Source organism: Crocodylus siamensis, chromosome 11, assembly GCF_052110815.1.
Source record: "Crocodylus siamensis isolate JL-2025a chromosome 11, ASM5211081v1, whole genome shotgun sequence".
Lineage (NCBI taxonomy): Eukaryota > Metazoa > Chordata > Crocodylia > Crocodylidae > Crocodylus > Crocodylus siamensis.
The window spans coordinates 60181732-60194696 of NC_143405.1; the positions used below are offsets into that span (position 1 = coordinate 60181732).

General features: G+C 43.0%; 1 protein-coding gene across 17 annotated transcripts in view; it reads left to right on the plus strand.

The window, feature by feature from the left end:
• The window catches only part of FOXP1 (forkhead box P1), a 442295-nt gene that overhangs the window by 420464 nt on the left and 8866 nt on the right, over positions 1-12965 (plus strand). For 15 of the 17 annotated variants that reach the window (XM_090021540.1, XM_090021542.1, XM_090021541.1 and 12 more), the window contains 4 exons: positions 16-117; positions 5280-5401; positions 7409-7478; positions 11284-11450. In XM_090021540.1, coding sequence (XP_089877666.1) covers positions 16-117; positions 5280-5401; positions 7409-7478; positions 11284-11450 — 461 coding nt within the window. Of the gene's footprint in view, positions 1-15; positions 118-5279; positions 5402-5778; positions 5949-7408; positions 7479-11283; positions 11451-12965 lie in introns of those variants that run through there. The other 2 variants (XM_090021557.1, XM_090021556.1) reach the window with 2 other exon arrangements.

The window sequence follows — 12965 nt, forward strand, 5'->3', positions numbered from 1 at the left end:
TATTTGCTTCACAAGGCCATCCTCGAATCTCCGGAAAAGCAACTAACACTAAATGAAATCTACAACTGGTTCACGCGAATGTTTGCTTACTTCAGACGCAATGCGGCGACATGGAAGGTAAGCCTTTTCACCATTGCCTTTGAAAGTTGACCTGTACAGAATAGATATCGCCGATGCCATTTAATGGCTACGGCATTGAAATGTAGATCTGCAGGTTTCACAAGCAGAAAGTCTCCGCTGCAAAAAAACATTTTGAGATTTGGCAGAGGAAAAACTTCTCCTTTTGAAAAACCCTAACTGAATCGCCATTATTGCCCTTCCTATTCTGTGATTATTGCCACAGGTTCCTCTGTTTGGTTGCTCCTAACACAAACTCAGGCTTTTCACTTATAGAAATTAAGGTAAATATATATTCTCAAAAGAAGACAAACTGTAGGTCTTCCAAGGTGTACACAGTTTTCATTCCTCTGGCTGTTTTACCACCACAACCATTTTTTTTTTCCCCCACCCCAGGGGTCTAATGACAAGTTGTTGCTCAATCAGTTGATACCCAGCAAAATTTGCCTACAAACTTGACCAACCTTCACCAGTTTCTTATGAGCCAAAATATAAGTCAGCACCGTGCCAAACAAGCCAGGCAAGAAAAAATACGGAATCGAACACATCCTAGAAACAAAATATTTGATGTTTGAAACTGCACGATGAGGTTCTTTTGTTCTATTAAATGCAGCTTTTGCTTTATTTTAGTTAGGGCCTCCTCTTCCCTTTGAATTAACGGCTATCATGGCAATGTCTGTGTATAAGCTAGTTTAATTACTAGTGGATGAACCAAATAAAAGGATCTTACGCTGCAGTAAAAATAATACCCCTTGGTCTCAGGCAACCCAATTGTTCTTGAGCAAACCGCCCCCTGTATCAGGGGATGAATGTCTTCTGTACCTGCTGTTTCATCGTCTCCTCTTCCTCTGCCTTGAAACCGCAGGACGGTTTCTTCAAGGGCCGGAGTCAGAGAGGTCCTCTCCTTCAGCGGTTCGCTGGGATGTTTTGTTGTGCCCGTTTTGTGCTTTTGCTTCTCAGCGTTTCACTGCTTTTTATTCTCCTCCCCGGGGGCGGTTTTGTGAATTTCAACCCCAGCGCCCTGACTTCAGGTGCCCACACCTGGGAAAACTCTTGGAGGTTGCTGCTTTGATATCCAAACCTTGCTTGGAAAACTTGAGCAGCGTTTCATCTTCAACTTCCTAAGTATTCAAAAAGGAAATGAACTTTTCCTGACTTAAAGTTCTTTTCAAGGGCGTTTTGAAAGTATTGTCGTAGAAAAGAGTTACGATTCAGGATGTGTTTGAAGCCTGCCTTTTTCTTCAAAATCAGAGAACCAATTTGCTCCCAGTTTCTGGCTCAAGTAGGTAATTTGCACGTGCTTGTCACTGTTTGTATGGATGCAGAACTCCCTCATAAGGTTATTGTATACCAAAGAAGCTCTCCGTGGGTGCGTCTACACGTTCATTAATGTGCCATAGTTATGGCGCATTAAGTTTAGTACTTTGTTAATTAGTGCGCAGTAACTCGCGCTACTGTGCAGTAGCACCAGCATATGGGTTTTTAGTGACACTTACTGTGCAGTAGCCTAATACTACTGCACGGTAGCATATTAGCACGGGGTTTGCCTAGCACGCTACTGCACAGTGTTTTTAGGCTACTGCGCAGTTAGCATCTTGTATAGACACACCCTGTGTCCAAGCTCCTTCAGGAAGACTCTGCTTCCCAGCTGTCTGTACTAGCCAGACTCATCCTGGCACGTGCCTCTAGTGCTCCTTACCACCTGTGGCAGCTCCATAGGGCATGTGCCAGTCAGTGGCTACTTGATTGGCATCACTGGCTCTTCGGCATCTGCAGGTGTGGGTACTTCAGTTGGACTTCTTTTTCACTGAGCCCTGCATTAGCTGGCAGCGGGACAGCCCCCGGTCAAACATTTCCCTACTCAATCCTGGGAGTCAATTTAGTGCATCATATTAGAATGGCAGGAGTCGCTTGGTTTCGGTCATACTTGCCACAAGCATGTACCTGGGGACAAGGGAGTGGCAACAGCAAAGGGGGCAAAGAGAGTTTTCACAAATACAGAGCAACTGCAGGTAGCCCTTTTATCCTCCCAGAGGCACCAGTGGGTCCCCCGATGCTGTGCGGAGCATCAGTGTGTGCCCTAGAAGGAGAGGAAAACTTTAATAAAACATGTTAAAAATTCTGATCCCCTCCATGGCTTCATAAGAGCTGGAAGACAATGTAGGACCCTACACCCGGTAGCTACATGGGTACGTAGCCCAGTCATTGGGCTCCATTGCTCTTAAAAACAGATGTCTGCTTGAAGCACTTTGGGGCTTTCATTCTGCAAGCTGCTCTGATTTGTGCGAGGGGCTAAAAACACAGCTTCAGCTCAAAGGGCTGACTGCGGACTCTGGGCTCATCTTCAGTAAATGCATAGATGTCGCCCAAACCGGGATTGTGGCTGAGCAGGTCATGCGCTAGCCTGGGTGAGGATCCTGGAGACACCTTCCAAAAAGAAAGAGGAAGAAACACCTTTTCAGAGGAACCACTTTCCCTGGGTGCAGCATGGCAAAGATGGAGCAGTGATTAAAATAACAAACCCTTTCATTTAGCACATTCAAGCTTATGCAGGGTAATTTTTCTGAAAAAGTGGCTTGCATACAATTATTTTTAACAGGGTAAATATATAATCTTACAATAATAGCTCCTAATTTTTCTGTTAAGCAGATTGCTAGAGGAGCGTTTTGAACTGGTTCTGACAGGTCAGAGGCAGTGTCTCTCTCTTTTTTCCTTCCTTCCCCCCATAATTTGCCAAAACAGAATTGCAGCCAGGAGGTAGAGGCTGCAAGTGTGGCTCAGAAATGTTTGGGGTATTGTTCAAATGAAACTGTTAGCTAGCAGAAGAACCAAGAACCAAGTGTCCTTTATACATTCACTAAGCAATATCATGTAAACAGGGGAGGCTAAAGCATCTCTCTAAGGCCTTACAAATATTTGACTTGTCTGCATATTTAGCAAGGCCCAGATCTGCATATAGCCAGAGACTGACTTCCCTAGAGCAGGATCTGGGCATAAATGATTTATCCAGCATTACATGTATATAAAGGACAATGTAAATAATTCTGTTCAAGTATGTATAAAGAGATGGTTAACAAATCAAAAGACCCACTTTTTGGGCCACCTGTATGCATTGGGTCAGTGGTTTAGTGAGGCTGCAGGATCAGCTTCACTGTGGGAAATGACTATAGCACATGGCAGAACTGACCCCAACTCTTCTGTTGCGTGTCCTGTTACACATGTGAAAATGTGCCCGTTTTCCCAGGAAGCATGCACATGGAGACCCTGTTCAGCGCCTGGTTTCCCTAGCAAGGAGGACCCCTGCCCCTCTCAGCAGGGCTCTGTGCTGCCTGGTCCAAAAGACAGAATTAGGGGCCTTTGGAGTACAGATGGACTCAACCCAATTACTATTGCTGTCGCTGTGAAACTGTGCATTGCCATCTATTTTCCTTGTCAGAAATTGCCATTTTGCCAAACACACTGAAACGTGGAGCGTGCAAAATAACCTTCCCCTCCCTGCCTTAAGAGGAAGAAGTTTTCCAGTCTTTATTTTCCCCACCAGATCACGAGCAGATCAGTATGGCTACGAGGCGGGGAGGCATAAGAAGTGTGTGGCTCATAATTCAGCAGAAATGCGACAGCCCCCATGTGCGCTGGATCACATACAAAAAGCTACAGAATACTCCTTAGCCGAGTCGTTTCCTCCTAGGAGCTTGGATGGGTGACAGTGGGAGAGGGGATGGCTACACAGAGAAACTGCGGGGTAGCAAAAGGCTCCCAGCCTTTCCTTCACAGATGCGCACACATCACTGCCTCCTAATTTACATGACAAATGCACTGTGCATAACCTTTGTTTGCACAGTGATTTAGACATTCATGATTGGAACTCCTTTCACCATCCAGCCTTGATGTACACACATGCACGCACACAAAAGTATTTAGTCTCTTGGTGCCAAGACCCAGGGCCATGTGTCTAGCTGGCACTGTGCCTGCTAACGAGTCAACCAGATTGACTAGATCAGTGGTGCCAACGATGATGGATGCAGTTTGTTCCCCTGCATACTTCCAGCAAATAGCCATTCTCCTTCCCCTAGTTACCAGAGCCTTTTCAATGGCACCGGAGGATAAGTTTCATTTACAAATCCAAGTAGCTTTGCAATTGCTTATTTGCTCAGAAAACTGGCAAAACATGGAAGATTCACAGCACATGCTGTCTAATAGCATGATTTTCGGGTAGAGTGAAAACAGGAGAAACTTCTTCTGTTGTTCTTGCTGGACAAGCATCTCGCTACGTCAGACCGAAGCAAAGGTGCACACGTATCAGAGTGGCTGTCTGGGTCCATCTGTCACAAGGACCGGGTTAGGTCTAACAACACTGGGTGTGACCATTAGAAACCTGAAATTGCCTAATAAAAGGGGACTAACAACCATGAGAAAGAAGCCAGTCTCTCCACGAGGGATCAGCTGTGGGGATGTTATCACTTTGTTTCCGAGAGCCCTCCTCATGTGTTTACTTGGCAGAGGCTCAGTTCAGGCAGTCCTGCTGCCTGCCAGAAACGAGAGCCAACTTCCATATATGAGCATGCAGTGGAAGACACGACTTGGTGCACTGTGATCGGCGGGGTGCTGCTGCTAAACCTCGGAGCCCCTAGTCCGTGTGCTTCATCCGAAAAGAGGTTTCCACACCTGATTCACGTGGCCCAGTTGTGGGGCACGAGAGAAACTCCAGCTCCGATGCCCCTGTTAAACCGAGCCCTCTGAGCTCGCACAAAAACTCCTTCTCTGCTCTTTTAAACTGTTTTCTCTTCCAGGAGAAGATAAGTTTCTGTTACAGACTGTATACTGGTTTGGCAAATATCTCAGCAATGTTCCTCTCTAACTCGCATGAAATGTGCTGTTACGTGATGTGCATACGTAAACCAATGGCTGGTCTTGTTCCCACCGTGGATAATTGATGCAATAACTTGAATGCCTAATCTCAGTTTTGAGATTTTTATTTTTATCTTTGCAAAATAAGATGTAAAAGCCGGGGTCCATGGTGGGGGGAGGGTCGGGGCAAGGGGCGAACCGAGTTAACGTTGCAAAATAAGGACTGTCGAGCTGACTGTGCTGCTGTTCTTGGACAATGCTGAGCATTTTCTCAGAAAGTTTTTTGAATGTTTTTTCTTTTATACTTGCTGCAGAATGCAGTGCGTCATAATCTTAGTCTTCACAAGTGTTTTGTGCGAGTAGAAAATGTTAAAGGGGCGGTATGGACAGTGGATGAAGCAGAGTTCCAAAAACGAAGGCCACAAAAGATCAGTGGGTATGTCCACCATGTTTGAACTTCTTAGCCTAGCTTGGATCATGCTTACAGTTTAACGTAGAGGCTTTTGGCTGCTAGATGGTGTTAGCCCAACACAGGTGGTTTCACATTGTTTCAGTTAAGGGAAACAAAGAAAAGCATCTCATCACTACTGTTTGTGTGCCCACCAGTACCCTTGACCCTGCTTGCTTGGTGTTTGTTGCATCACATGCTAGTAGCTTTAGGTGGCAATGCATATTAACCCTCACAAACCATTTGCTTATGCTTATTGCATTTTATTTTCTTTTTCCCTTTCCCTGTATTTGATGTCTGTTCTGTCCCCAATCCCGTGTCCCTTTGTTTCCACTTCATCTCCTTTGCTGCTGCTCTTGTCCCAGGGTGCCATTCGCACCAACCTCTCACTGCATAAGTGCTTTATCAGAGTAGAGGATGAGTTTGGGTCCTTTTGGACTGTTGATGATGAAGAGTTTAAACGAGGCCGTCATATTCAACGAGGCCGTCCTCGAAAATACTGCCCTGATGAAAACTTTGGCGAGCTTGTTGCACAGTAAGAGCTTTTACTTGCTTTTATTTTTTTTTTCTGCTGTTGCTTTGCTTTGCATGATTTACCCATCTCATGTAGACTTGCATTTCACAAAATAGTGACATCACCTTGGCTGCTAAAGAAACTAAATTGTGTGGTTGTTTACACGTATTTCGCTTGTTCCTGCTCTAATAATAGAAATGTCTACGATAATGCTTCTTTGACATGTTTGTTTTAATGTTTATGATGCAGCGTAGACCAAATGTGTATCTCTTCTAGATCAAATATAATGTCAAGATCGGTTTTTAAGCAAGCTTCACCTTGATGTTATCAGTTAGTTTCACAGCGCCAAGCTCAGGAATAGGAGTGGTTACCCAGAAAAATAAAATAGAAGGAGTGGTTACTCAGAAAAATAAAATAACTGAGATATCCGGAAACATTACAGGGGCATCTACGGTAAAGAATATAAACATTAGGCTAACCTCTATCTAACCCATCCTATTTAAAATATTCCTGAGTTTCCCCAGGCAATTTGGGTTGCCCTTTAGTCGAAGACCACATCTCCAGAGCCCCACGCTGGTGCTGGTGTGAAGAGCGGTCCGCCGGGCCGTTTTTCGGTTCTGTTTCAAAGCACAAACAAAACGGCCCTTGGAAAGGTTGCTTTCCATAGTCTTTCTCCCCTGACTTGTACTTGATTTAAGCTTTTTCAAATGGGGCAAGTGATTTTTTTGGGGGTGCCTGCCTTGACGCAAGGCAGATGCTTAGCATTTTATCCGAATTAGGCCCCTCCTGCAAAACGAGCACAGATGAGCTGCGGTAGTCTAAAGCAGCAATCCAGAACGTCACGGCGGGGTGTGTTTTATGGAACAGGGTCTTTTTAATGTTCCTAACCACTTCACTGCAGCCGTATGACCTCCCCCGCCGCCCAGCAAGACTGCCTTGAGAGGTAACCTAGCCAGTCACCCAGATGTTGGAGATGTGCATCAGGGAATAATGCGAGTCAGGGAGGAAGGATTCTGGAGTCCCTTCTTAACCAAAGTCCTCTGGGATAGGTATACCTGGCTCCGGTGCCAGCTACTACATCATGTCCCTTGCATAGGATTCAAAATTTCCCATAATACTTTTAATGACGAGTGCACCTTTGTGTAGCGCTTGACTTTCAGCCAGGAAGAGTGTTGGCTACTATTGAGTACAGCTAAAAAAGAGACCAGATGCCAACAGGTAATATTTAACCGGGGCGTTGCAAAACAAGACGCTAACTTCAGGAGCTGTAAATAATGGGGTTCCATATTTAATAAAGGCATATACGGCAGCCCCACTACTAAAACATGAAAGTTTTGAGGAATTAGAAGAGAGTTTTTGTGGAAAGCAATCCAACCTGTAACTTTTCAGGTGTGGGGGAACAAAAAACATTGACATGCTTGAAACACCGCCGAGATGAGACGGTTGCATTTAACTCTCCTTTTTATGTTTTTCTTATGCAGTAACCCTTCTCTTATTAAAAACATACAGACCAGCCACACCTACTGCTCACCTCTCAATGCTGCTTTACAGGTAAGATTAATGATTGTAGCAAGTATGCAACAGAGGCGTGTGTCTTCCCCACTCATTTCAAAATATATTAGCCTTGCTCTAATTAGATATTAAATTTTAATTCCGTTAAACTTTTTTCTTAAGTGCATAAAGCATCATAGTCCCTGGAGGCAAACACATATCAGGCTGCTTCAGCATTAGCTAGATGCTTAGCATTTTGAATATTGTGGCAAAAAAATTAAAAGTTCACTTATTAATATTTATCAGCAGTATCATAATTTCCATCCTCTTATTTCAGAATTTCACTTGAGGCAAAAATACCACAAGTGTAATTACTCTAGCACAGCTATTAATGTGCTGAATGATAGGATACTGTGTCACATGACCTTCTATTGTTCATGGCTTTAAAGAGAAAGCAGATCATTTCCCTCTCTTTCTTTTAAGGACTATTTTTGCATGTTTCTATTATTGTTAAATAACAAATGTTAGTTTGCTAAATAAAGGAGGAGAGGAAGGCAGATGTGTTGTATTTGGAGCATGCAAAAATTGTAAGACTTGCTTAGAGACTTCACATGGCAGAAACAAATGTACAGTGCATATACAGAGAAACGTGTATGCACAGCATTCATGTCTGTGTGGGCATCTAAGACGTGGTCCTGGTAACAATTATTTGAGTGTCTCCACAGTCCCTAGTGAAATCAGAGTTCACCATAAGGACATAAGTGCATTTTTTTTTAGATTTTGTCTATTAATCACTATGTGTTTTCACACCTGTTCCATACTGTTTCCTAATCACTTCAAAGGCCTTAATCTTGCCACAAGATCCACACATGCAGTAGCTAATTTCTGCAAGGTAGGCAACAACTGTGCACGACTGAGCCCCAAACATTTAGAGAGGTCCTTCCCAAGAAGTTAATTGAAGGTTAAACTCTGTGCAGTGGATTAACTGTATTGTTTGGGCAATTAAATTTTGTGGAAGATTTACTAGACTTGCAATTTAAGCAATTTTTTTAAACCAAGAAGCAGATTAATAGGAAAGAAGTGACATTCTGCATTTCTCCTAATTATTTCAGTTTATGCAGTAACTTCTGAAAAGCAAATGAAAGCATGTTTAAATGAAGCAACTGTAAATACCATTCATTAGTAACTTATTTTCCCTTGAGTCTTCTGAAGTGTGATTTTTTTTTTTTTTTTTTTTTTTAAAGACTGCTTTGTCTCTTGAATGGTGTTAAGATTACAAGCACATTTTACATTCTGGAGGCTGAAAGGCAAAAATGAAATGATCCTGCATTCCTTCAGATTCTGTTAACTATGTGACTAATTTCAATTAATATGCTTATCATACAGAACCGTTCGTGTTTTATTTCTAAAACATGTGTTGTTGTCGTCATCGCCATCCATTCTTGCCTTTTGTAATACCCTCAAAACTCTTTTCATTTTCCAGTGTTTCAAGGGAGTAGCATGTTTGTGCCCTGAAATGACACTAGATAAACTAACTTGACTGAGGAGAACTTCTGGGCCGATTTTACTGAGGCTTTTTGAATTTCTCTAATAAACACAGGCCTGAGATAACCTTCTGTTGTGTTAATTAAATAAAATGTCCTTTTAGGAGTCTCATATGCTAGCAGAGTCCTTTTTCCCCCCTGTTCTCTTGCAGTTTAGGACAAGTAGCCCAAAAAAAATACAAAAAGGTTTCCATTTTCTTCTGCAAAAATAGTGATACATACTGTGTGGTGTAGAAGGGCTCTGAGCATTTGCAAAACAGAGAAAATTGCATAATATGCTGTTGGATGCATAACACATTCAAAATGACCTTGGTTTGTAAAATAAGCTTGTTATCATGGTGTGATTCAGTTTTACCTCTCAATGGACACGTGCAGCTAAATGGCCAACAATTGACAAAAAAAACACCACGTGGTTTTTGTAGGCATGTCCCGCATGATGTGCGAAGGTCCATCTCTTGCATGCACTCCCAGGTGGGACAGGGCCTTTCTTTTCCTACGCCTGGCAGTGCTACCTGCAGACACCTCCATGGTCTCCCCCTGCAGACTTGGTGGTCAGTGGAGAGCTTTTTGCAGTTTTACAGAGCAAGGTATGAGGCACTGAGGGTAGGTGCAGCTGTCCTGTGAAATGAGAACTGGCATGCCGCTGGTAAGGACTGGGCTGTTTGCTGCACACCTAAATCTCCCCTGTGCGGGCGTCTCCAATGGTAAAAAATAAGACTGCCTTCTCCCATCATTTAAAGTCATCATTCTTCTAGTGTGCAGCTCTGAGCAGGTCAGCTAGCATTGCAGGGTTGTTCTGGTACGTTGATGTGCCGCTGCTCTTTACACTTCGACCAAAACACCAAGCGCAAGAATCTCCTTTCCAGGCCTGCACAGAAACCACAAATGCCGGACATCTACTGAGAGTCGGAGCTTGCAAGGCTCACAGCCTGAGCCTCGTGACCTTAAAACAGTTCAAACAGCTATTGGTCTTTGCGGGAAATGTTCCTTATCCAAGCCTTTGAGTCGTAAGTCCTTCCTTGCTGCAATGCTCCCCCCCAAAAAATAAAAAAAATAAAAACCAACACAGCAAGTGCTGCTTCTGCTTCACCTCTTTCCAAATAAATTCCTTGGTGGCAATGACAAGTTATTTCAATGGGGGAAGAATTTGACTCGTTTTGCAAAGTGCAGGACATATGAGGGAATCTTGATGTTCCCCCATTCAAATGTCATTCCCTGTTTGCAGAATCAAAAAGTTAAAATAGACTGTTTTCTTAAAAATGGGGCAGTATTTAAAGAGATCAGCTTGGGGAGAGAACAAGACAAGGCCCTGCCTCTGAGCAGACTGTGCTCAGAGCTGGTGGTTGTCCTTCCAGTCCACAGTTGTCCTTGAATAGCAGCTTTTTTTTTTGTTGGGTTATTGGCTTTAAAAGTTGAAAAGACATATTTGTGTTCCCATAACCACCTGATGGGATAGTGCTGGTCCAAAAGACATGTTTAGCTGATGGTAGACAAATGAGCCCACACTGGTGGTTCATCTATGCCAGCAACCAGGAATTGAGGAAAAGGGAAGATGATGCTCAACAATTCATTTCTTGTCTATAAAGACCCCTGTTTAGAAAGACAAGTCCGGCATGCTGTATAGATCATACCAGAAATAAAAGCAGGGGCAGTCTAATTGGCATTGTTAAATCTATAATGCCTACGATAATACCAGGGTTATTGAAGAGGGTTAAAAATTGAAAACTCTGACCAAACTCACCATGACGTGTAAAGTACAAGAGAGCTCTCACTAACGCAAAAGCGCTACGGAAAGCTTCACGGAGACAAATTCAATTCTCAGTTACACCGGTGCAAACACAAGTTAACCCCAGTGGTTTCAATGGGGAACGTGCGTTGATAAGGCCCATAACACCTTGCCACTAAGGTGTCCCTTTTCACTCTGCTGGCAGTGCAATCCTCTGCTGAGCAAGTTCTCTCTCACTTTTTCCTGATTAACCAATTTCTTTTATTAAAAAGTGATTTTTTCATCAGGAAATGGAACAGGCAGACTTTCTTTTCTCCAAGAGGTGCAGTCTCCAAACGGGGAACAAGAGGTTCAGCCCTCTCTCACGAGCCAATAGCCAGCACCTCTATGAATGTATAAATCCGGATGCAAATTGTGTGAAATTTCCCTTGGTGGAATCAGTGTACTGCCTATCAGAAAATGCAGTATTTTTTTTTTAAATCAGTAATTGCAAGTCATGTAAATGAGGAGAAAGCAGGTTTGGAATAACTGTGTCGTGCTGTGTATAAAAATGTAAGCCATGGTTCTTCATACTGTTTTATTGTGTCCTTGGCAGGCTTCAATGGCTGAGAATAGTATACCTCTATACACTACTGCTTCCATGGGAAATCCTGCTCTGGGCAATTTAGCCATTGCTATGAAGGAAGAGCTTAATGGTGCAATGGAGCATACGAACAGTAATGGGAGTGACAGTAGTCCAGGACGTTCCCCTATGCAAGCTATGTAAGTACAGCAAACGCGAATGCCTTTGTTGACATGTTGCCGTACGGCTGCTAAAATATAACGTAGAGCTTCTTCGTGGACTGTTTCTGAATTCCCAGTTCCGAACAGCAATGGTAGAAGTCTCCGTTTCTGAAAATGTTTAGGTGAATAGAACATAAAAGAACCATTTACCAACTTTCACATAAAAGCAGTCAGCTCAATCCAGTCCGACAAGTGCACACAGCTATAAAATTGTCAACGTGTTTGCCGTTTTCTTCTTTCCATCCCAGACCACGGGGTTACCCAGATGCTCTGGGGTGACCATGCTCTGTGAAGTTTTTGTTCCCTTCTGCTTTAGTCCATGCCATAAAGAAGCTTTGGGGGGTAAAACTGGTAGAAGTGGGCTTGTTTAGCTGGGTTAAAAAAATATTCGGCACACAACAGCATTGCTTGGCATTAATGATGGCGCGCGTGAAGGTCTGCATGATTTATAGATTGCTCTTAAAATATCAAAAGGAAAATTAATAGGAGCATTATAGCAACAGACGGCAGTATAATGAGTGCATATATAACTGCATGAAGTAATGGGAGATTGCTGTCCATGTGAAATGTGAATGGCAGTAGGGCAGCGTGCTAGCACAAGAAAGGTAAGTCAGGAAGGGTGGGATGTCCCGATGGGTGTGTTCAGTATTTATGGGGTGATGGAGTGAATTTGTAAAGCCATAAATCCCCCATTTCCCACCCCCCCCAAATTACGTATCAGATCATTGGCAGCTGGAAGGGAAGCCCAAGTTTATAAGATTTGTAGTTCTCAAATTTTAGGAACTGCCTGTCTGGTAAAGTTGGCTACCTGTGCGAATGGACGCATGCAAGAGCAGGGCTGTGTTTCATCTGGCTGTTCATTAAAATGGACTGTACAATTATTGGCCAAGTTACCAAAGCTCACATTACACATTTAAAAAAAAAAAAAAAGGACTAATTTGTAGCCTTTTACTTCAAAGTAATTTGAATAAGAGATTTACAAAAGTAGGTCTAAATCAAAAAGTAAGAAAACATTAACCTACTACCACTATAGTAATTAGTTGTGAAACTAATTAGCATTTAATGGCAAAAAAAGTTTCCCACCTGCATAATGTGTGTCGGGGGGGGTGGGCAGGGTGGCAGGAATCTAAAGCTCTGCGTACTTTGATATTCCAGCATTTTAAATCAGTGCACAATGTGCTTTGAAAAAAAAATCTTTAAAGATGGCAACATTCATTTTTAATTAATAATTAATTGGAACATTGTCTTTTACCATTTACTTCAAAACATTCAAGTAATGTGTTTAGCTTTTGCAGTGATTGTTTGTGCAGGATTAATTATCTTTCTCCCAAAGTAGCATTACGTGACATACTTCTAGCGCCACCACAAACAGATCCATCTTGAGGCGGTTTCAGTCCTCATTTGTTATGCTCTGCCCAGGACCATGCAGGACTTGAGCAGAGGAGAAGAGGGTGGTGGGAACAAGACTTATCTCGAGGGTTTCTCCTAGGCTGA